This window comes from Triticum dicoccoides, chromosome 2A, assembly GCF_002162155.2.
Source record: "Triticum dicoccoides isolate Atlit2015 ecotype Zavitan chromosome 2A, WEW_v2.0, whole genome shotgun sequence".
Classification (NCBI taxonomy): Eukaryota; Viridiplantae; Streptophyta; class Magnoliopsida; order Poales; family Poaceae; genus Triticum; species Triticum dicoccoides.
In genome coordinates this window covers 235,566,633-235,592,385 of record NC_041382.1, presented here as the reverse complement: position 1 = coordinate 235,592,385, position 25,753 = coordinate 235,566,633, and the positions used below count along the sequence as shown (strand labels likewise).

The 25,753-nt window shown below is 44.4% G+C and overlaps 1 protein-coding gene across 1 annotated transcript; it reads left to right on the top strand.

The window, feature by feature from the left end:
* Positions 1-1,004: 1,004 nt before the first annotated feature.
* On the top strand, positions 1,005-7,441 carry LOC119354340 (glucan endo-1,3-beta-glucosidase 1-like). Its single transcript, XM_037621073.1, has 4 exons — positions 1,005-1,343; positions 1,427-2,728; positions 6,569-6,596; positions 7,000-7,441. Exons 1-4 carry the CDS (start codon positions 1,262-1,264, stop codon positions 7,184-7,186), a joined length of 1,599 nt encoding a protein of 532 aa, XP_037476970.1. The 5' UTR covers positions 1,005-1,261; the 3' UTR covers positions 7,187-7,441.
* The last annotated feature ends 18,312 nt before the right edge of the window (positions 7,442-25,753 follow it).

Sequence of the window (25,753 nt, the reverse complement as noted above, 5' to 3'; positions counted from 1 at the left end):
ACAATAATAAGACTAAAGCCGCCGTCTAAGCACCTCTATCCAGCTGATGAAGGGGCGCAGATAGCCTGGGCCTAATACCAAACAGACATCGCAGCCAAACCTAACATCTAAGACCTGAGAACCCATTCAGGACGCTTGCCGGACATGGGTCTCACCGGTCCGGCGTGCACTCAGATGCCGCCGCCGCCAACTGCCACTGCTCCATCTTCAGAACTGTACTGCTGCATCAACCTTACTCGGTCTAGCTATTGTCGACGCCACCACGGCGCCAAACGGCACCTCCTCCCTGCGCGCAAACAGCTGAGCACGTCGCGGTCGCCATTGATACACCTCAGCGCCATGCTGTCAGGTATCACCAGCCGACACAGCTTGAAGTCCTTGGAAGATCTGCCGTGCGTAGCACCTGCCGACCAGCCATGACAAAGCGTAGCACCTGTCGGTCAGGCATGACTTGACATCACCACCGAAGCTCCGTGCAAGACAAAGCCGCTCCGCCTCCTGCCTTGCGAGATTTGTTGCTCCTATGTTGATACCTACTACTCCCTCCCTCCGTATCTAGACAAGTACAAGACAAGTAATTCGGAACGGAGGGAGTACGTAAGAATGTTTTTGAATCCCTCTGGAGCGCAGGCAGCATTTGGACGTTGTAGATCTGCGTGTGTCTGTAGGAACTTGTTGGTGCGACTGTTGCAGTAGAAGAAACGGGCGAGGACAAGAAAGACAGGCTTGCACAGCCAGCTAGTGGAGTGAAGTGGAAGTGTGAACCACTCTAATCTTATGGAGGCTTGTCCCCACCGGCCAGGCGGCTCAGTGTCACTGTCACGGGCTCGCTGCCGCCTGGACCTTGTCCCTTCCCCACTGAAAGAAAGAAAGACTTTTAATAAGCAAGATTGGATACTAATTAATACCTAGCACTACCACCAAATAAACCTCATAAAGAGAATCCATTCAGAAAAAGGAGCCTCCCCTCGGAAAGGAAGCTAACAACCAAGAAAGAAAGCAAGAAACAAACAGCCAATTCGAGATTCATTCCGTCGCCAATCACCAACCCCTTACCTTTGCCCCCCACCCCACACCACACCACCGTCCTCCATCCTCACCCTCACTCCGCAATTCAGACAAGGAAAGGAAATTCCTGAAGAAAGCACGCGAGGAGCTCCTCCAAAGCACGCACCACCAATCTCTGCGGAAGAGGAGAGGAGAGGCAATCCCCTTCCCTTCCCTTGCCTTCCCAGCAGGAGCAGGACAAGCTGGGCGGACAATGGGGGCTAGGAGCAGAGGAGGCACACGCAGCCTGCTCCTCCTCTCGCTCCACCTTCTCTGCCTCCATTCCTGTCTGCGCTGTAAGCTCTCGGTCTCCTCTCCATCCACATACGCTTGCTTGCCACTGTGCTCTGTTTCTACGCCTGCTAATGTTTGCCTGCAGGCTCGGTCTCCGCGGCGGGCTCCGGCGACCCCTACGTCGGCGTCACGATCGGCACGGCGGTAACCAACCTGCTGTCCCCGTCGGACCTCGCGGCGTTCCTCCGCGCGCAGCGCATCACCCACGTGCGCCTCTACGACGCCGACCCACGCCTGCTCTCCGCGCTCGCCTCCTCCGGCGCCACCGCCATCGTCGGCGTCCCCAACGACGAGCTCCTCGCGCTCGGCTCCTCCCCGGCCACCGCCTCCGCCTGGGTCGCCCGCCGGGTGCTCCCCTTCGCCGCCGCCAACTCAACCACCCCGGGCCTCATCTCCGCCATCGCCGTCGGCGACGAGGTCCCCACCGCCCTGCCCTCCGCGCTCCCCATCCTCCTCCCCGCCATCCAGTCCCTCGCCGCCGCGCTCACCGCCGCCAACCTCTCCTCCATCCCCGTCTCCACCCCGCTCCCTTTCTCCATCGTCCTCGAGCCCTTCCCCCCGTCCCAGGCCTACTTCAACCAGTCCCTCGCCAAATCCTTCCTCCTCCCGCTCCTCTCCCACCTCGCCAACACCTCCGCGCCCCTCATGCTCAACCTCTACCCCTACTACTCGCTGATGCAGAGCAGTGGCGTCGTCCCCGTCGACAACGCCATGTTCAAGCCGCTCCCGCCGTCGCTGGAGATGGTCGACCCCAACACGCTGCTCCACTACACCAACGTGTTCGACGCCATGCTCGACGCGGTGTACGTCGCCCTCAAGAACCTCAACGTCAGCGCCGGCATCCCGGTGCTGGTCACCGAGACCGGGTGGCCGTCCTACGGGGACCGCAAGCAAGAGCCGTACGCCAGCAAGGACAACGCCAACACCTACAACTCCAACCTCATCAAGCATGTCACGGAGAAGCCCGGGACGCCTATGCGGCCCGGCACGCAGGCGAGCGTGTACATCTACGAGCTCTTCAACGAGGACCTGCGGCCGGGGCCGGCGTCGGAGGCCAACTGGGGGCTCTTCCACGGCAACGGCACGCCGGTGTACCTGCTCCACGTGACCGGGAAGGACGGTTTCTTGGGGAACGACACGACGGACCGGACGTTCTGCATCGCGGCGGACGACGCGGACGAGAAGGCGGTGCAGGCTGCCATGGACTGGGCATGCGGCCCCGGCCGGTCTGACTGCACGGCGATACAGCCCGGGGAGGGGTGCTACGAGCCCAACGACGTGCGGAGCCACGCCTCGTTCGCCTTCAACACCTACTACCAGTCGCAGGGCAAGGCCGGCGGCTCCTGCTACTTCCAGGGCGCCGGCATGGTCACCACCACCGATCCCAGTGAGTACTACCAGTTTCTGAATTCTGACGCATATACTCCTACTAGATAACATTGCTTGAGAAATGGATTTTTCCTTGCTAATTTAGTGAGCATCGGTCGTTCTTGGGTTTGACATTTGATCATTCTTCTGTTTGGTCTTCCAATGGCAATTGGTCGTGTGTAGTTTTCTGCCGTTCCTTTTTGGTTACTTGATTGCGCGCGTGGGATTGACAAAGACTTGGTAGCAATGCTTGTAGTATCATGTCTCATGAACACTTATTCTCATGCTCGTGAGTGGCGACAGGGAGTGAGGAACTGCACATCCTGAATTATCTGACAAGTGACTGCTTAGAGATTTGCAACTGCTTATCAGTGTCGATGGTTGCATAGACAGCACAGTATGGCGCCAGACCAATTCAGGGCAGACGTATAGTATTATGTCAATAATGCAATAAGCCAGTGGAAGTGTTTTTCTTCCGGCTTCAATTTTCATTCATGTAGGAGCGACGCCATTGTCACGCCCCAAAAGTTGATGGCACTCATGGAATCATTCCGGAAAGTTGTTCGATTTGTCTTATCATTGGAGATTGGAGACCACTTTGCAATTAGCATTTCCACTGCAAAGAAAGTTGCAGTTAGTATTTATTCCATTGATGTGGTTAGGAGAAGGGTTGCTTTTCTTAGTTCTAGGACTGGTAGGGGATATGACTAGTGCAGCAACCAGGTGTGCTATCTGGTAGGAATTGTTATTTCGTGTTAAGGAAGGTATGGCTTAGGGCCTCTGGTCGGGGCCTGATGATTGAGCCCATGTTGCCCAGCTTTTATCAGAGTTCAGAAAATCGCAAGCCCGCTCCTTAGGGCATGGCCAATGCTCCACCGTGGAGTGGTGCTTCAGCTATACACGTAGGTTCGGATGGTCCAGCATGCTGCTTGCAGGCCAAAGCGGTCTCTTGCAGAAGAACCGGCCTCCTCGATCAGAATGGCAGGAAAAGAGAGGAAAAAGCTAGCCAGCGTGACATCCCAAAATATGACCTTGTTTTAGGCTTGACGGTGTATGACCGCTCGAGAGGATTGTTCAGATATGACCTTTCTACAAGGCTAAATTGTGAGCTTTTAGATAGCTAATTAGTGCTACGAAAAGGTTGGTTCAGAACAAACTACATCATTCATTTTGCAGCATCATTTCTGAAGCTTGCCAACACACGATTCTGGTAACTCATCCGTCATCCAGGTCCCAGCTTTCAGAGACTTATGGATGATGTTTTGGTACCCATAGCCCGCTCTTTTTAATATCACTCGAGTCCATGGCCACTTAACAGAAGCTGAGCTGGTTCTTGCTGTAGATTGTATGATAGTAGTAGTACTCTGCCAAGTCTGCGAGAGTGCTCTGGGCGTGGAGCGTCTTGATCTGATTGGCCCCAGCCACAGTTCCATTTCACAAAGAGAAAAAGGGCGCCACAAGAGTGCAAAAAAGAATCCCCTTTCTCGCATGTGAGTAGGAGCAACGATATGTTCACATCACATGCCAAGGCCTACATTCGCATCTCTTCAGTCTTCACTCCCATCACTTTCCTCAGCTTTACCATCTCATTCTTCTCACCAGGCTTATTTTTTTACAAAAATATATATTTCCTGAATCTGTTACCTCTGAAATTCTTGCCCAAGTTTTAATTTCTTAATAGGGCCTTCAGAATGTCATCTGAACTCAGTGGGGGGAAATGATTGCTGTTTTACTTCTTCTCCCTTCGTTAAAGTATAATCATCACGGTTTTGCATGCATCTTCGTGCTTGTTTTTCATAGTGTCAAATATGGCTGCATTGAATTGCTCTCCCGTTCAACATACTTCAAACTGTTGGTGGAAAAATGTTTCAGTAAAGATTGCTACTCCTCAGAAAAGTATGGTCATGGCTAATTGTAAGGTAGTATAGGTTTCGCATACATTATGGCATGTGGCATGCTTCAAAAGCTAAAGCTGAGATCTGAGATCTTTCTTGTTACACATGATGGCGTACGTGTAGATATTCCTGCATTGGTACGCACTGCATTTTCATGTGCAACCTACTCGGCTGGAGGTTTGAGCATTGTTGGGTAGCAACGGGAATCTTTGGAGTTCTGCCTTTTTGGGGGGCAATATCATTCCTTGCCATATTTGATGATACATTATTACTCCTACTCAAAGTTTCGTCGTCATGCATAAATTGGCCCTCTATATAGAGGTGTCCGTTTAACTGCTTTCGTGGCCTATGATCAACAGATGAACTCTGGTCAATAACATCGTTTACATCATGGTGCCTTGTTTAATCATGGTTCACGGTTATTGACATAGAGGCCCTTGTTAGGAACTAAGGCACTCTTGCCCTTTGGATTGCGGTACCGTTACCATCTCACAATAGGCTTTTATCGAGCTAATGTAGCGAAACTGAAGTACTGAACTCCCGCTAGTTGCAGCCAAGTAGGAACCTATTTGGACAGTGGCTGTTGTCCTGAACAAAAGCAACTTTGATAATGATTTTTCGGATAAAAGGTACTACGTACTACTAATATTTATGTTAGAGAAAAACTAAGGGAAAAGATGAAGTGCATGCTAGGATTTTTCAGATCTGGATGCCATCTCGACAGACCTTTTGAAATTCATAATACGGTTCAAGAGTCCAGACAAAGTGTATCCATCCAAGTGGCCCATTGGAGTGTATGTGGGGAGCATGTATTGTTTGTCTGGTATGGGAATAGTATTATTATGGACACTTTCGTATGGTGTTCTCCCATTCTTCTTCCCTGGTTGATTTTTTTACACAGCAATGTTACAAAGTGCTGCTGCAGATTAGCAGTTCGCCGGGGTCTGAACATTTAGTGTTTCTGTATCGAATCTACTTATATCTTTTTCTTAGGGAAATACTCGTATCTTTTTAATAAGTGTCAATCAGTCATTGACTGGTACTCCCTCCGTTCGGAATTACTTGTCGTAGAAATGGATGTATCTAGACATTTTTTAGTTCTAGATACATCCATTTCTGCGACAAATAATTCCGAACGGAGGGAGTACAAGAAGTACAGAACGGAAGCTCTGTGTGTACTTGACTGACCTAGATGTTAGGGACGCCAATGGGGATGCGGATGCTGTCACACATGGGCCCAGCAAATAATAATTATGTGGTCCTTAGTGCCTACAGACTGTTTCCTTTTTCAAATTAGTAATGTGTGCTACAAATACTACAAATTGTTCATACACGTGGAACTGAAGTTATATTCAGGCTTCCAATATCATACCAGAACTCATTTCATACGTAGATTCAATTCAATTTTGCAGCTTGTACTCCCTCCGTTCCAAATTACTCGTCGCAGAAATGGATGTATCTAGAACTAAAATACATCTAGATACATCCATAGCCGCGACAAGTAATTCGGAACGGAGGGAGTACTATTTACTAAATCTAGCATGGATTCATTCCTGCTTTTACTAGTAAAGAGGGACTGTTCTGATGGTAGATTTTTACTCTGTGTGTTTATTTACAGGTGCAAATAACTGCTAGCACACTGTTGAAATTTTCTTCATGTTCTCTTACCTATGTTCAGAAGTCACATTCTTTTTCCAGTCTCATCTGAGATATTACACATTTCTAGAGTAGCTTATTTTGTTCAAATATTTGACTACTCTTATCAGCTATCACTGTATCATATATTGCCTCAAGGTAGTTAACGGACAAGGTGATAGCAAATTGCGCTTTCATGTTGGTGCATTATCTAAATTTCATGCTGATGAGTTTGCTAGGCTGCTTTAATCTTTTACTAGTATTACTTTCAGATTAACGCTGAAGGTCCTTTCTGATTTTCTAACCAGTCGATACATTTTGTTGTACAGGTCATGATAGCTGCATCTTTGTTGGAAGGTACATTTCTGAATTTTTTTATTCAAATGTCTGAAAGATCTTATACTTCAGTATTTAAGATATGTCCAACCAATTTTGTATGCCACATAATACAAGTAACCTGGGTTAGAGTCCTTTGCTTATTAAGGAAATAGATAATTTTGATTTGCTTTCAAGTCTTTCAGTAGAATACTTAGCAGGACATAATAGAACCCCTGGAATTAAAGAACCCTGAATTTCTACTAGAGCTTGAGAATGTGACGACCAACTTAAATTTCTAAGACTAGAAACTTCTTGTCTGAATCACAAATTCATAGCCTACTCTATCTTCTCAATTTCGGACATATCTTAAATAGTGAAGTATAAGATCAAGCCACAATTTTCACCAAATATGGACTACTTCTGATGCTGTATATTCATGCAGTAAACTGTATAGCAACGTCACCAAATCTGACGGTGCAAACACAACCACGACGCAGACAAGTGATGCTGAAGGATATGCGGTATGGAGACTGAGAACAGGAAGGGAGAAAGGTTTCTTGTCGGCCCTCCGTTTGCTGTTGAGCCTGATGGTGGTGGTTATCATGACGAATTCAAACTTTTGGACATAACAGGAACGTGTTAATTGAAGAGAATTAGAATTTTTGGAATGACATATTAGAGGTGGGGGCAGTGGTTGTATGCTTAGTGATTCTTTATTGTTAGATAAGCATCAATAAATTATTCTTTTTTTTCTCTTCGAGATGCTTGATATGCTGAAATTTCAAACATCTCAAGACATCCATGATGTGAAGTGACCTGACTTGTCGCAAAATGTATATCACAATCTTATTCTTGCGATGAATGTAGTACATGCTTAAGATGTTGGTTAAAGAACAAGAAGGACGAGCTTGTGTGATGTGAATGCAAGTAGGCCTTTCTCGAATTCGTTGGAACCACCTTGGATTCGTTAGACACGAGAATGCACATGGTTAGTGGTGGATCTAGGATTTGAAAATGTGGGGGCAACCATTAACAACATTCCAATGGATAATTTCTTTTATTACACAACACCAAAGTTTAGTATGATGGACAAGCATTGCGCTAGTAAAATAAAAATTATAATTTGTTTGTGGAGGCCATGGCCCCATTACCCCACCCCTAGATCCGCCACTGCACGTAGTACATCATGGCTTAACATGCCCAGTATTTTAACTATGGTTCGGTCACCAAATTTTTAAACTATGGTTTAGCACCAAATTCCAGAGTTTGAAACCCCAAAACACATCTTATTTTGCAGTTTCAACCCGGACTTGGTTTTCTCCCGGTTCATGCAAAAACAGGCGAGTTCAACCTGTTCTCTCTGGTCCATTTGCGGGGCAGTCCAGAGAGCTTAAGAAACCACATGCCTTAAGCATTTTTGCTTAAGAAAACAAAAAATATATTAAACATGTTTTTGATATATAAAAAATGTACATGGTGTATGAGAAAAAAAACAATATATGTTTTTTAAATGTTCTTCAAAAAGGTTTCTGATGTATACGAAAAATGTTCAAAGTGTATGAACAAAAGTAGAGATCGAAACATATGTTTGGAAAAAACTAATCATATATTTAAGAGATGTTAAACATATATAATTTTATATATTTATTGCAACAATTCAAAAAATGTATGAAAAAGCAAATAACCATCAAAATATAAGTTTGAAAGAAAGTTAATCATGTATTTGAAAAATGTTAAAGATGTATAAGAAAAATGTAATCGATGTATACGAAAATTTTAGACTTGTGTCAAAAAAATTCAAAGAAAAAAACAAGGAAAACCAACAAAAGAAGAAAAAGTGAAAAAGAAAAGAAAAGAAAAGAAACGGCTGAAAATCAAGAAAAGAAACAAAGAAAACCAATAAAAAGGAAAACAACAGAGAAAGACCAAAAAATAAACAAAGAAAAAGCAAAACGAAAAAAGATGGGTCAAAACCAGACAGGTATAGCTATTACTCCCCCCTTCTTAAAATATAAGGCACGCTTAACTTTTCATGGTCTTTGATGCATGACTTTGTCTATTAATATATACCAAAATACTGGGATTGAACGTGCATCAATAATATCATTGTATTTGTCTGGTAAAACAATTCTATTTTATATGTCTTTATGATAATTTTATAGTTATACAATAAGTAAAAAATATAGTTAAAGTTGTGCGACGAAGACAAAAAAAATCAATGTGTGTCTTATATTTTAGGAAGGAGGGAGTAGACAACAAGGAAACAAAAACTGATGTACAACCAGCGAATGAACGTGTTGACTATAAACTGGTTGTTGTGCCGGCCTATTTGTAGGACTGAGGCGTGACAAATTATATTTTAGTACAAGTGACACACGAAAATTACTAATTTTTTGTTGACATTGTTTGTTTTGACGTTGCTTACCACATACTCCTTCCATTCTTGTTTATAGGGCTTATCTCAAAATCTTAATTTTTTCATTTTATAAGGCTCAATTTGATAATTCCCCAACATAAGTTCAGATTTCAAGATGCATTAAATCATTGCATGCAAGTATTAAGAGAAAATTAACCAATGAATGTACTTTATGCATGCATATTGCAATTAATATGTTAGTAAACATAAATTTTTGAGAAAAACAAAAGCATTAATCGGGTGCTTTTGCAAATTACAAAAAATATTCCACCACTCACCATCTACCTTGGTTGGTGAGATTTTTGAATTAAGCCCTATAAGCCAGAAAGGAGGGAGTATCATATGATATGAAATCACTAAGGCTAGCCATCGTGGGGAAAGTGGTGCTTGTGGTAACATAATATGTTACTGTAACATAGTGCTTTCCGAGACAAAATGAGTCTATGAGTTAATAAATGAAGCAATCTACTCTCTCCTTTTCGGTTTATAGGGCTCAATTCAAAGATCTCACCAACCAAGGTAGATGATGAGTGGTGGAATACTTTTTGTAGTTTGCAAAAGCACCCAATTAATACTTTTGTTTTCCTTAAAAAATTATGTTTACCAATGCATTAATTGCAATGCATGCATGCATAAAGTACATGCATTGGTCAATTTTCTCTTAATACTTGCATGCAATGATTTAATGCACCTTAAATCTGAACATGTGATGGGGAAAAACCAAATTGAGCCTTATAAAATGGAAAAACTAAAATTTTGAGATAAGCCTTATAAACCGGAAAGAAGGTAGTATAATACTACTAGTATGTTACTTTGCACTATGAAGGTAGTAACTTAGACTAGTGTTGTGACACCCCGAGACCGATGCGCCAAGTGTCTTCCAGTTATTCGCCGTCGTTGCCATGTCATTCGCTTGCGTGTTGCATTTTATCATGTCATCATGTGCATTGCATCATCATGTTTTCAAAACTTGCATCCGTTCGGGTTTCTCCAGTTCCGTCCGTTGTCCGTTTTGGGCCCAGTCACACTTGCACGCGCCCGTGGCACGTCCGAAATATTATTTTATGAGTGGCCGGAAAATGTTTTCGGAATGGGATGAAAGTTGGCATGCGGTGTTGTTATGTTGTAGGTAGGCCACCTGCCAAGTTTCATCGCACTCGGAGTTCGTTTGGTGCCCCAACGGATAACTATAGCGGCAGTATAGCCGGTCTAACGTCGGAAGTTTTCGATCTCCGAAAAACTGTTGCCGGGCTCTCCCTCTTTTTCCTTCCTAGACCGTCTACACAGTCCACTACCTACCGCCAGGCCCAACCTAACCTCTCTCGTAAGCCCACGACCCTCCTCGCGCGCGTCCGTAAACTGTCTCGAACCTGGCCCGGATAGTCATCACCGTTGGGTCCGGAACATCCCCAAACATCTACTTCCTCCGTAAACTAATATAAGAGTGTTTAGATTACTAAAATAATGATCTAAACGCTCTTATATTAGTTTACAGAGGGAGTACAAAACATCACTGTTTTCTTATTTGGACTCCCTAAGCTATTTATTTCGTGACCGTCCGATTCCGATAAGAGGGATCGAGTAGCCCCTAATCTAATCCACGCGATGTATATAACAGTCCAACCCGCCTGTCAAATCTCCACCAAATCCCCACGCCGCCGCCACTCTCTCTCTGGGTTTCAGCGCCGAGCCAACCACCATCTCTCTCAGATCCACTTGGCCAGATCCATTCTAGCCCGTAGCTTCCCTTCTCCACCCTCGGATGAAGATCCAAGGGATCTCCTTGCGCCAGCCAGGGCCTTCCCGCAGCTTCCCTCGCTCTGGATCGGGCTCCCGATCTCCCGAGCGCCTCACCGCATTACGCCGGCCGGCCGCCGATGACCCAAGGCCAGGCGCCTTGCGCCTGCAACCCTCGCCCGAGCCAGCGACCTCCAGCAGCTCCTCCCCGTCGTCCTTGTGGTGCCTCCAAGACCCTCCCGAGCCCTGCCCCGTTCCCACCGTCCCCGCAACCCTTCTCTCGTGCCGCCACCTCCGTCTGGCCGGATTAGCCAGCCGCCGTCCGGCGAGATGACCAACCAGGACCGGCCTCGCCCCGCTCCTCTCCTCCTCTCTGTCTTCCTCATCTCTCTCTCAACTCTCTGTATGTCTCTGTACCAGGGAGCCAAGGCCCCGCCATGGATGCTTCATGCTGCCGCCACTGGGAACTGCTCCGCCCCTCGCCGGACCCTGCTCACCAGCGTCCCGTCCTCACCTCTGATTCGAACACACACGCGCGCCAAGTCCCTTCGTTGCTCCATCGCCGTTGCCAATCCCCTGCCCTACCTCTCCTTCTTTTGAACTGAAGGAAATATTCCCTAGAGGCAATAATAAAGTTATTATTTATTTCCTTATAATCATGATAAATGTTTATTATTCATGCCAGAATTGTATTAACCGAAAACATAATACATGTGAGAATAAATAGACAAACAAAGTGTCACTAGTATGCCTCTACTTGACTAGCTCGTTAATCAAAGATGGTTATGTTTCCTAACCATGAACAATGAGTTGTTATTTGATTAACGAGGTCACATCATTAGTTGAATGATTTGATTGACATGACCCATTCCATTAGCTTAGCACCCGATCGTTTAGTATGTTGCTATTGCTTTCTTCATGACTTATACATGTTCCTATAACTATGAGATTATGCAACTCCCGTTTACCGGAGGAACACTTTGGGTACTACCAAACGTCACAACGTAACTGGGTGATTACAAAGGAGTACTACAGGTGTCTCCAATGGTACATGTTGGGTTGGCGTATTTCGAGATTAGGTTTTGTCACTCCGATTGTCGGAGAGGTATCTCTGGGCCCTCTCGGTAATGCACATCACATAAGCCTTGCAAGCATTACAACTAATATGGTAGTTGTGAGATGATGTATTACGGAACGAGTAAAGAGACTTGCCGGTAACGAGATTGAACTAGGTATTGGATACCGACGATCGAATCTCGGGCAAGTAACATACCAATGACAAAGGGAACAACGTATGTTGTTATGCGGTCTGACCGATAAAGATCTTCGTAGAATATGTAGGAGCCAATATGGGCATCCAGGTCCCGCTATTGGTTATTGATTGGAGACGTGTCTCGGTCATGTCTACATTGTTCTCGAACCGTAGGGTCCGCACGCTTAACGTTACGATGACAGTTATTATGAGTTTATGCATTTTGATGTACCGAAGGTTGTTCGGAGTCCCGGATGTGATCACGGACATGACGAGGAGTCTCGAAATGGTCGAGACATAAAGATTGATATATTGGAAGCCTATGTTTGGACATCGGAAGTGTTCCGGGTGAAATCAGGATTTTACCGGATTACCGGGAGGTTACCGGAACCCCTCGGGAGTCATATGGGCCTTATTGGGCCTTAGTGGAAAGGTGAAAGGGCTGCCTATAAGGGCTGCGCGCCTCCCCCCTCCCCTAGTCCTATTAGGACTAGGAGAGGTGGCCGGCCACCCCTCTCCCTCTTTCCCCCTTGGGAATCCTAGTTGGAATAGGATTGGGGGGGGGGGGGAGTCATACTCCCGGTAGGAGTAGGACTCCTCCTGCGCCCTCCTCCTAGCCGGCGCACCTCTCCCCCTTGGCTCCTTTATATATGGAGGCAGGGGGCACCTCTACACACACAAGTTGATCATTGAGATCGTTCCTTAGCCGTGTGCGGTGCCCCCTGCCACCATATTCCACCTCGATCATATCGTTGTAGTGCTTAGGCGAAGCCCTGCGTCGGTAATACATCAAGATCGTCACCACGCCGTCGTGCTGACAGAACTCCTCCCCGAAGCTTTGCTGGATCGGAGCCCGGGGATCGTCATCGAGCTGTACGTGTGCTAAGAACTCGGAGGTGCCGGAGTAACGGTGCTTGGATCGGTTGGATCGGGAAGAAGACGTACGACTACTTCCTCTACGTTGTGTCAACGCTTCCGTTGCGATCTACAAGGGTACGTAGATCATACTCTTCCCTCGTTGCTATGCATCACCATGATCTTGCGTGTGCGTAGGAAAATTTTGAAATTACTACGTTCCCCAACAGTGGCATCCGAGCCTAGGTTTTATGGTTTGATGTTATTTTCACGAGTAGAACACAAGTGAGTTGTGGACGATACAAGTCATACTGCCTACCAGCATGTCATACTTTGGTTCGGCGGTATTGTTGGACGAGACGACCCGGACCAACCTTACGCGTACGCTTACGCGAGACCGGTTCCCTCGACGTGCTTTGCACATAGATGGCTTGCGGGCGACTGTCTCTCCAACTTTAGTTGAACCGAGTGTGGCTACGCCCGGTCCTTGCGAAGGTTAAAACAGAGTCTATTTGACAAACTATCGTTGTGGTTTTGATGCGTAGGTGAGATTGGTTCTTGCTTAAAGCCCGTAGCAGCCACGTAAAACTTGCAACAACAAAGTAGAGGACGTCTAACTTTTTTTTGCAGGGCATGTTGTGATGTGATATGGTCAAGGCATGATGCTAAATTTTATTGTATGAGATGATCATGTTTTGTAACCGAGTTATCGGCAACTGGCAGGAGCCATATGGTTGTCGCTTTATTGTATGCAATGCAATCGCGATGTAATGCTTTACTTTATCACTAAACGGTAGCCGTGGAAGCATAAGATTGGCGAGACGACAACGATGCTACGATGGAGATCAAGGTGTCGCGCCGGTGACGATGGTGATCATGATGGTGCTTCGGAGATGGAGATCACAGGCACAAGATGATGATGGCCATATCATATCACTTATATTGATTGCATGTGATGTTTATCTTTATATGCATCTTATCTTGCTTTGATTGACGGTAGCATTATAAGATGATCTCTCACTAAATTATCAAGAAGTGTTCTCCCTGAGTATGCACCGTTGCGAAAGTTCTTCGTGCTGAGACACCACGTGATGACCGGGTGTGATAGGCTCTATGTTCAAATACAACGGGTGCAAAATAGTTGCACACGCGGAATACTCAGGTTATACTTGACGAGCCAAGCATATACAGATATGGCCTCGGAACATGGAGACCGAAAGGTCAAGCGTGAATCATATAGTAGATATGATCAACATAATGATGTTCACCAATGAAACTACTCCATCTCACGTGATGATCGGACATGGTTTAGTTGATTTGGATCACGTGATCACTTAGAGGATTAGAGGGATGTCTATCTAAGTGGGAGTTCTTAAGTAATATGATTAATTGAACTTAAATTTATCATGAACTTAGTACCTGATAGTATCTTGCTTATTTATGTTGATTGTAGATAGATGGCTCGTGTTGTTGTTCCGTTGAATTTTAATGCGTTCCTTGAGAAAGCAAAGTTGAAAGATGATGGTAGCAATTACACGGACTGGGTCCGTAACTTGAGGATTATCCTCATTGCTGCACAGAAGAATTACGTCCTGGAAGCACCGCTGGGTGCCAGGCTTGCTGCTGGAGCAACACCAGATGTTATGAACGTCTGGCAGAGCAAAGCTGATGACTACTCGATAGTTCAGTGTGCCATGCTTTACGGCTTAGAATCGGGACTTCAACGACGTTTTGAACGTCATGGAGCATATGAGATGTTTCAGGAGTTGAAGTTAATATTTCAAGCAAATGCCCGGATTGAGAGATATGAAGTCTCCAATAAGTTCTATAGCTGCAAGATGGAAGAGAACAGTTCTGTCAGTGAGCATATACTCAAAATGTCTGGGTATAATAATCACTTGATTCAATTGGGAGTTAATCTTCCAGATGATTGCGTCATTGACAGAATTCTCCAATCACTGCCACCAAGCTACAAGAGCTTCGTGATGAACTATAATATGGAAGGGATGAACAAGACTATTCCCGAGCTCTTCGCAATGCTGAAAGCTGCGGAGGTAGAAATCAAAAAGGAGCATCAAGTGTTGATGGTTAACAAAACCACTAGTTTCAAGAAAAAGGGCAAAGGGAAGAAGAAGGGGAACTTCAAGAAGAACGGCAAGCAAGTTGCTGCTCAAGAGAAGAAACCCAAGTCTGGACCTAAGCCTGAAACTGAGTGCTTCTACTGCAAGCAGACTGGTCACTGGAAGCGGAACTGCCCGAAGTATTTGGCGGATAAGAAGGATGGCAAGGTGAACAAAGGTATATATGATATACATGTTATTGATGTGTACCTTACTAATGCTCGCAGTAGCACCTGGGTATTTGATACTGGTTCTGTTGCTAATATTTGCAACTCGAAACAGGGGCTACGGATTAAGCGAAGATCGGCTAAGGACGAGGTGACGATGCGCGTGGGAAAAGTTCCAAAGTCGATGTGATCGCGGTCGGCACGCTACCTCTACATCCACCTTCGGGATTAGTATTAGACCTAAATAATTGTTATTTAGTGCTAGCGTTAAGCATGAACATTATATCTGGATCTTGTTTGATGCGAGACGGTTATTCATTTAAATCAGAGAATAATGGTTGTTCTATTTATATGAGTAATATCTTTTATGGTCACGCACCCTTGAAGAGTGGTCTATTCTTATTGAATCTCGAGAGTAGTGATACACATATTCATAATGTTGAAGCCAAAAGATGCAGAGTTGATAATGATGGTGCAACTTATTTGTGGCACTACCGTTTAGGTCATATCGGTGTAAAGCGCATGAAGAAACTTCATACTGATGGACTTTTGGAACCACTTGATTATGAATCACTTGGTACTTGCGAACCGTGCCTCATGGGCAAGATGACTAAAACACCGTTCTCCGGTACTATGGAGAGAGCAACAGATTTGTTGGAAATCATACATACAGATGTATGTGGTCCAATGAATATTGAGGCTCGTGGCGGATATCGTTATTTTCTCACCTTCACAGATGATTTAAGCAGATATGGTTATATCTACTTAATGAAACATAAGTCTGAAACATTTGAAAAGTTCAAAGAATTTTAGAGTGAAGTGGAAAATCATCGTAACAAGAAAATAAAGTTTCTACGATCTGATCGTGGAGGAGAATATTTGAGTTACGAGTTTGGTGTACATTTGAAAAATTGTGGAATAGTTTCGCAACTCACGCCACCCGGAACACCAGAGCGTAATGGTGTGTCCGAACGTCGTAATCGTACTTTACTGGATATGGTGCAATCTATGATGTCTCTTACTGATTTACCGCTATCATTTTGGGGATACGCTCTAGAGACGGCCGCATTCACGTTAAACAGGGCACCATCAAAATCCGTTGAGATGACGCCTTATGAACTATGGTTTGGCAAGAAACCAAAGTTGTCGTTTCTGAAAGTTTGGGGCTGCGATGCTTATGTGAAAAAGCTTCAACCTGATAAGCTCGAAACCAAATCGGAGAAATGTGTCTTCATAGGATATCCAAAGGAAACTATTGGATACACCTTCTATCACAGATCCGAAGGCAAGACTTTTGTTGCTAAATTCGGAAACTTTCTTGAGAAGGAGTTTCTCTCGAAAGAAGTGAGTGGGAGGAAAGTAGAACTTGACGAGGTAACTGTACCTGCTCCCTTGTTGGAAAATAGTACATCACAGAAAATTGTTTCTGCGACACCTACACCAATAAGTGAGGAAGTTAATGATAATGATCATGAAACTTCAGAACAAGATACTACTAAACCTTGTAGATCAACCAGAGTAAGATTCGCACCAGAGTGGTACGGTAATCCAGTTCTGGAAGTCATGCTACTAGATCATGATGAACCTACGAACTATGAAGAAGCGATGGTGAGCCCAGATTCCGCAAAGTGGCTTGAAGCCATGAAATCTGAGATGGGATCCATGTATGAGAACAAAGTATGGACTTTGGTTGACTTGCCCGATGATCGGCAAGCAATTGAGAATAAATGGATCTTCAAGAAAAAGACTGACGCTGACGGTAATGTTACTGTCTATAAAGCTCGACTTGTCGCAAAAGGTTTTCGACAAGTTCAAGGGCTTGACTACGATGAGACCTTCTCACCCGTAGCGATGCTTAAGTCTGTCCGAATCATGTTAGCAATTGCCGCATTTTATAATTATGAAATTTGGCAGATGGATGTCAAAATTGCATTCCTGAATGGATTTCTGGAAGAAGAGTTGTATATGATGCAACCAGAAGGTTTTGTTGATCCAAAGGGAGCTAACAAAGTGTGCAAGCTCCAGCGATCCATTTATGGACTGGTGCAAGCCTCTCGGAGTTGGAATAAATGCTTTGACAGTGTGATTAAAACATTTGGGTTTATACAGACTTTCGAAGAAGCCTGTATTTACAAGAAAGTGAGTGGGAGCTCTGTAGCATTTCTGATATTATATGTGGATGACATATTATTGATTGGAAATGATATAGAATTTCTGGATAGCATAAAGGGATACTTGAATAAGAGTTTTTCAATGAAAGACCTCGGTGAAGCTGCTTACATATTAGGCATAAAGATCTATAGAGATAGATCAAGACGCTTAATTGGACTTTCACAAAGCACATACCTTGACAAGATTTTGAAAAAGTTCAAAATGGATCAAGCAAAGAAAGCGTTCTTGCCTGTGTTACAAGGTGTGAAGTTGAGTCAGACTCAATGCCCGACCACTGCAGAAGATAGAGAGAAAATGAAAGATGTTCCCTATGCTTCAGCCATAGGCTCTATCATGTATGCAATGCTGTGTACCAGACCTGATGTGTGCCTTGCTATAAGTTTAGCAGGGAGGTACCAAAGTAATCCAGGAGTGGATCACTGGACAGCGGTCAAGAACATCCTGAAATACCTGAAAAGGACTAAGGATATGTTTCTCGTATATGGAGGTGACAAAGAGCTCACCGTAAAAGGTTACGTTGATGCAAGCTTTGACACTGATCCGGACAATTCTAAATCGCAAACCGGATACGTGTTTACATTGAACGGTGGAGCTGTCAGTTGGTGCAGTTCTAAACAAAGCGTCGTAGCGAGATCTACATGTGAAGCGGAGTACATAGCTGCTTCGGAAGCAGCAAACGAAGGAGTCTGGATGAAGGAGTTCATATCCGATCTAGGTGTCATACCTAGTGCATCGGGTCCAATGAAAATCTTTTGTGACAATACTGGTGCAATTGCCTTGGCAAAGGAATCCAGATTTCACAAAAGGACCAAGCACATCAAGAGACGCTTCAACTCCATCCGGGATCTAGTCCAGGTGGGAGACATAGAGATTTGCAAGATACATACGGATCTGAATGTTGCAGACCCGTTGACTAAGCCTCTTCCACGAGCAAAACATGATCAGCACCAAGGCTCCATGGGTGTTAGAATCATTACAGTGTAATCTAGATTATTGACTCCAGTGCAAGTGGGAGACTGAAGGAAATATGCCCTAGAGGCAATAATAAAGTTATTATTTATTTCCTTATAATCATGATAAATGTTTATTATTCATGCTAGAATTGTATTAACCGGAAACATAATACATGTGTGAATAAATAGACAAACGAAGTGTCACTAGTATGCCTCTACTTGACTAGCTCGTTAATCAAAGATGGTTATGTTTCCTAACCATGAACAATGAGTTGTTATTTGATTAACGAGGTCACATCATTAGTTGAATGATCTGATTGACATGACCCATTCCATTAGCTTAGCACCCGATCGTTTAGTATGTTGCTATTGCTTTCTTCATGACTTATACATGTTCCTATAACTATGAGATTATGCAACTCCCGTTTACCGGAGGAACACTTTGGGTACTACCAAACGTCACAATGTAACTGGGTGATTATAAAGGAGTACTACAGGTGTCTCCAATGGTACATGTTGGGTTGGTGTATTTCGAGATTAGGTTTTGTCACTCCGATTGTCGGAGAGGTATCTCTGGGCCCTCTCGGTAATGCACATCACATAAGCCTTGCAAGCATTACAACTAATATGGTAGTTGTGAGATGATGTATTACGGAACGAGTAAAGAGACTTGCCGGTAACGAGATTGAACTAGGTATTGGATACCGACGATCGAATCTCGGGCAAGTAACATACCAATGACAAAGGGAACAACGTATGTTGTTATGCGGTCTGACCGATAAAGATCTTCGTAGAATATGTAGGAGCCAATATGGGCATCCAGGTCCCGTTATTGGTTATTGACCGGAAACGTGTCTCGGTCATGTCTACATTGTTCTCGAACCGTAGGGTCTGCACGCTTAACGTTACGATGACAGTTATTATGAGTTTATGCATTTTGATGTACCGAAGGTTGTTCGGAGTCCCGGATGTGATCACGTACATGACGAGGAGTCTCGAAATGGTCGAGACATAAAGTTGATATATTGGAAGCCTATGTTTGGACATCGAAAGTGTTCCGGGTGAAATCAGGATTTTACCGGATTACCGGGAGGTTACCGGAACCCCCCGGGAGTCATATGGGCCTTATTGGGCCTTAGTGGAAAGGTGAAAGGGCTGCCCATAAGGGCTGCGCGCCTTCCCCCTCCCCTAGTCCTATTAGGACTAGGAGAGGTGGCCGGCCACCCCTCTCCCTCTTTTCCCCTTGGGAATCCTAGTTGGAATAGGATTGGGGGGGGGGGGGAGTCCTACTCCCGGTAGGAGTAGGACTCCTCCTGCGCCCTCCTCCTGGCCGGCGCACCTCTCCCCCTTGGCTCCTTTATATACGGAGGCAGGGGGCACCTCTAGACACACAAGTTGATCATTGAGATCGTTCCTTAGCCATGTGCGGTGCCCCCTGCCACCATATTCCACCTCGATCATATCGTTGTAGTGCTTAGGCGAAGCCCTGCGTCGGTAATACATCAAGATCGTCACCACGCCGTCGTGCTGACAGAACTCCTCCCCGAAGCTTTGCTGGGTCGGAGCCCGGGGATCGTCATCAAGCTGTACGTGTGCTAAGAACTCGGAGGTGCCGGAGTAATGGTGCTTGGATCGGTTGGATCGGGAAGAAGACGTACGACTACTTCCTCTATGTTGTGTCAACGCTTCCGTTGCGATCTACAAGGGTACGTAGATCATACTCTCCCCTCGTTGCTATGCATCACCATGATCTTGCATGTGCTTAGGAAAATTTTGAAATTACTACGTTCCCCAACACGAACCAGGGAAGAGAACGAGCGCCCCTGCGTTGACTTCTCCCCGCGATGCTCCAGCCAGCCTCGTCCCGATTCCAAGCCCAGCGCCTCCCTAGCCCACTTGCGCAGCCTCCCAAGGCCCATGCCAGATCCAGTCTCCCGAGCCGGCCCACTCCTACACAAATGGTGCATCGGATTAAAATGTTTTATATATGAAAAATGCTTAGAATTATGTGTAGATTAATAATATGCCATTTTCATGCATGTTTAAAATGTCTAAACTGCTGTTTGCATTAATTTGCTTAAATAACATGCTAAAATGATTTATTTCATAACTTAATAACCGTAGTTCCAAACTCAACAAACATTATATGTAAATGGGGTAGAAAAATGCATAGAGTAACATGGTGACCTTACTTTGCATGTTTAACAACTCTAGAATATGGTTTAGGGCAGAACAGTACCATAACAAAAAATATGCAGATGAGGATGTTCCGGACTTGTTCCTTGTTGTTCTAGCCTCATTTAAACTTGCCTAGATAGGTAGTTTTGTTGTGCTTCGCCCCTTGCCATGTTAATCAACATTTAATATTGTTGAGTACATAAACAAGAGAGAACTAAATAAGTCATGTGGTGTTTCGTCAATATGCAACGGAGTTGCATATTGAGCTCCACTTAATTTGTAGGATTGTTTGTGCACTTTGCCAGGCCATGCTTCATTAAACCGGTCATGCATCATACTTGGTTGTGCATCATGCCATGCTTATGTGAAGGTTGTTTACTATGTTGTTTGCTTCTTTCCGGTGTTGCTTCTTCGGGTTAGTTCCAATAACGTCGCGTTTGTGAGGATCCGTTTGACTTCGTCCGTTTGTCTTCTTCATGGACTCGTTCTTCTTCCTTGCGGGATCTCAGGCAGGATGACCATACCCTCGAAATCACGTCTATGTTTGCTTGCTAGTTGTTAGCTCTATTGCTATGACGCGATACCTACCACTTGCTATATCATGCCTCCCATATTGCCATGTCAAGCCTCTAACCCTCCTTTCATAGCAAACCATTGTTTGGATATGTTACCGCTTTGCTCAGCCCCTCTTATAGCGTTGCTAGTTGCAGGTGAAGATGAAGTTTGTTCCATGTTGGAACATGGATATTGTTGGGATATCATTATTATATCTTATTTACTTTAATGCATCTACATACTTGGTAAAGGATGGAAGGCTCGGCCTTATGCCTGGTGTTTTGTTCCACTCTTGCCGCCCTAGTTTTCGTCATACCGGTGTTATGTTCCTTGATTTTGCGTTCCTTACACGGTTGGGTGTTATGGGGACCCCTTGACAGTTCACTTTGAATAAAACTCCTCCAGCAAGGCCCAACCTTGGTTTTACATTTTCCTAACAACCTATTACCCTTCCCTTGGGTCGGCTAACCCAAGGGTCATCTTTATTTTAACCCCCCGGGCCAGTGCTTGTCTAAGTGTTGGTCCGAACCGGGCAACCTACGGGGCTACCTCGGGGCAACTCGAGGGTTGGTTTTACTCGTGACTTGACCTATCCGGTGTGCCCTGAGAACAAGATACGTGCGGCTCCTATCGGGATTTGTCGGCACATCGGGCGGCTTTGCTGGTCTTGTTTTACCATTGTCGAGATGTCTTGTAACCGGGATTCCGAGTCTGATCGGGTCTTCCTGGGAGAAGGAATATCCTTCGTTGACCGTGAGAGCTTGTGATGGCCTAAGTTGGGACACCCCTGCAGGGTTTCAACTTTCGAAAGCCGTGCCCGTGATTATGGGCAGACGGGAATTTGTTAATGTCCGGTTGTAGAGAAATTGACACTTGACTTAATTAAAATGCATCAACCGCGTGTGTAGCCGTGATGGTCTCTTCTCGGCGGAGTTCGGGAAGTGAAGACGGTTCTTGTGTTATGCTTGAACATAAGTAGTTTCAGGATCACTTCTTGATCGCTTCTAGTTCACAACCGTGCATGGCTTCTCTTCTCGCTCTTATTTGCGTATGTTAGCCGCCATATATGCCTAGTGCTTGCTGCAGCTCCACCTCATTACCCCTTTCCTACCCATAAGATTAAATAGTCTTGATCTCGCGGGTGTGAGATTGCTGAGTCCTCGTGGCTCACAGATACTTCCAAATAGTTGCAGGTGCCGATGATGCCCGTGCAGGTGAAGCAACCCAGCTCAAGTGGGAGCTCGTTGAAGATTGTGTTTGTTGTGTTGTTTCGTTTCCAGTTGATCAATAGTGGAGTCCAGTCGGGGCGATCGGGGATCTATTGCATGTGGGGTTGTCTTTATTTTGGTTCCATAGTCGGACCTTGATTGTATCTGGATGATGTAATGCTATATTTATGTATTGTGTGAAGTGGCGATTGTAAGCCAAGTCTTTATCTCTTTCTTATTCAGTACATGGGATGTGTAAAGATTACCCCTCTTGCGACATGCCTACTATGCGGTTATGCCTCTAAGTCGTGCTCAGACACGTGGGAGATATAGCCGCATCGTGGGTGTTACAAGTTGGTAATCAGAGCCTTCCCCGACTTAGGAGCCCCCTGCTTGATCGAATCGCTGGCGTTGTTGAGTCTAGAAAAATGTTTTGAGTCTTAGGATTATATATATCAGAGAGTAGGATTCTTTTTACTCCTCAGTCCCTTCGTTGCTCTGGTGAGGCCTCCTGACGTAGAGTTTTGACTCTTCTCTTCTCAAATTTCATGAAAAAAAATTAGGATCACGCGGGTATCTTGGAATCGTTCCGATGGTTTTGTGACGAGAACATTGTTCTTGGTGCCTCCTGACATTTAGGGGTTATGGCAGTGTCCCGGGGAGTTGAGCTCCGAGGTGTTGTCGTCACAATTTTATCGTTGGAGTTCTGGAATACCTGAGTTTCGCCGACATCGAAAATCTCTTTTATGCAGTTGTTGGTGAGATAACCTCGACGCCACCCAGTACTGGGGCGGGAGTACGGGAGTATTGCCATAACTTGTATAACGGATGCTTTTCGAAGGTTGAGGTACATGATTTCCGAAGGTTTCTTGGTTATGTGTTGAAGGATGGATACAGCTGGATGTAGGATTTGCTAGTTTTGGGTGAGATATTATGCTTCCCCTGTATCCCCAACACCTGATTGCATAACCAGAAAGTTTAGGGAGTTTATAAGTGGGAATTCAAGTAGCTCCTAGAATATCTTTTCAACAGACACATGATACGATATGGGATCTATCATATGTTTGTTTTCGGCTTATTCTGCAAGCCAATCATTTGTTTTGTTTTGAGTTGTGGTATTCGAGTTGCTTCTAAGTCAAGTGTTGATTCCATATTTTTCCTAAGTGGTGTTCTCATACTCCTATGTGAATACTAATCCTTCATGATAATCGAGATTGTCATGTCAATCCTTTTCAGCCGACGTGTTTCTCTTCAATTGGATCCGATCTTTTCAACATCTGCAAGATCACCTCTCAGTTTTTTTCCAATGTTGTTCGTTTCATCTGCCCCCAAGTTGCCTTTGTTTTCCCACCCTCCCATCCCTTTTTCTTCAAGGACTCATATTTTACTGAATCAAGTATCCATATTATTGATGTGAAGTTCTCCATTCTTTTCCGTCAATATTCTTATCCGGTGATTCTCAGAAAGATACTAACGGAGCTTCAAGTTCATCATTCTTCGTTCTATTTTCTTCTCCGGTGGATTCATTTCAAGCTTTATCGATCATATCCTTTCCTTGTTTCTAATGTTTTCTCATGTCGGTGCACCTCTTAATCATCCACTTATCGCTATTCAATTGTTTCGGAGTGCTGAAGATATCTCAAAGATGCATGTTTCCACTCTGCATTCATTCAAGCTTCAAGCCATTTAAATCAACCGGGTCAATCTACTTTTCAAGTAACCATTTCAATGGTGTATCTTTTGAGCGGGCCCTAACCCACATGTCTTTTCCCATGATCTTACCTGACTCTTCTAATTTTCCGGAGTTATCCTCAAATTCATTTCAAAGTTTGACGTAAGAATGATGTGTCATCAGTCAAATGCCTTCTCCAAGATCTTTCACATTCTTTTCATCATTGGTTCAACCTTTCTAATTTCCATTCCGGAGTACATCAACAATTCATGGCGCTGTTTCTCGTCGTCATTCTCGGATTTGAAGCCCGAAGAAGATTTTTCTCTCAATCTTGTCCATTCTCTCGAAGATTCATGATTCTAGCTTGATGCCATCCTCTCATAATTGTTTTTGATTGTGAGAATTCTTTTCACCCACCCGAAGCAGTTCATGAGGTCTTTCCATTTTAGTCCTATGAAGGCCATCATTTGGGGTTTATTCATTCTCAGCTTTCACCTCTTGTCTCGAATTCTTCCGGGGCATCGTTCAAGTTTTCTCTAATCATATCGTGATCTCTTCGTTCTCATGTATCTAAATTCTCTCAAGTATCTTTGTACATTTTCTAATTCTTCTCGGTGTTTCGCTATCTTTTATTTGTTCGCTTTCAATCCTTACGGTGGTTCCATCAAGATCTCTCTTCATATGTTATCATATCAATTTATTCGTTGTTTCAATACTACCGGTGGTTCGTTCAAGACCTTCCCAAGTTTACGCTATATCTCTCCTTTATTATTTCCAATGATAATGAGTAGTATGCCAAATCCGTTGCTTGTTATCAATTTCATTGATGAAGGATAAGCATAATGTAATTATTATTCTTTTCTCATCCAAGTGATTAATTCCTTATTCCCGAGGCTCATCAAATTTTCGGTTTCAATTGTTTCATATTTTCTTTTCCCGGAGTTCCAAGCTCTCTCAATTATATCATCGCGAAGATCCATCTAAATCATCACAAGGCTTCACTTTGTGTTTTCAACTTCTTTTTCTTTATATCATCCTTTTGTTTACCGGAGTTCTTCATGGAGGCTCTACATGGTGGTTTGTCAAGGATTCTTTTCATTCTTCAATTGTTCTTCAAGATTTCTCTCGAAGTTAAGATCCGCCAAGCTATACTCTCAAACAAACATGGTGCTTGACACGTGTTTTGTTTTGAGGAGTTCAAGAATTCTTGATCTTGCATTCTGTAGTGCAATTCTTTCTACCTTATCTTTTGAGGTGGTGTCATGTCATTCTTGACAATTTCCCTTCGTGTTTCATGATTCGCAAGTTGTCACGGATGAGATATGTAAACCCTTCATTTTCTTTTCGTTGAGGAGATCCTTTGCAATCCATTAACCTATTCGTTGGAGTTATCTTGTGTCATTTTTCACCTAAAGCCTTCCCTAAGGATTGTTGCTATTTATGGTGCTTATATATGACCCAAGTTCTTCATTTATGCTCCTGATGAAATAAGTTTCTCGTATCCTTGTTGATGTTAATTCAATCTATTGTTTCCGTTAGTGGTAGAATTTCACCTCATAATTTTGGGATGTTTTTCATAAGCCCACAACAAGCTTACTCTTTTCGTTGTTGGATTTCCAACAACTCCGTTCGACCCTTCTCCTAAATATGCCTTTTCAAGCTCATTTGAGGTAGAAGATGTTGTTTTCTCCTCCGTTATTTTGATTCCATTCTTACATTCATTCCGGAGGTATTGTATGGTTGCTATATTCACCCATCACCTCATTTTGTCAAAGATCATGTTCTTTTCGTGCTTATCCATTCAACCGGAGTGTCGTGCTCTCTTTTCAAGTTCTTCCCATTCTGTTAAGTTTTGCCTCCCTTCCCAACCGGAGCACTATCTGAGATCTTTCTTACCCCTTGTGCCATTCT

Coding starts and splice junctions, on each gene's coding strand:
- LOC119354340 (XM_037621073.1), top strand. CDS start 1,262: ATGGGGGCTAGGAGCAGAGGAGGCACACGCAGCCTGCTCCTCCTCTCG. Junction 2,729..6,568: donor GGTCACCACCACCGATCCCA/GTGAGTACTACC, acceptor TTTGTTGTACAG/GTCATGATAGCTGCATCTTT. Junction 6,597..6,999: donor AGCTGCATCTTTGTTGGAAG/GTACATTTCTGA, acceptor ATATTCATGCAG/TAAACTGTATAGCAACGTCA.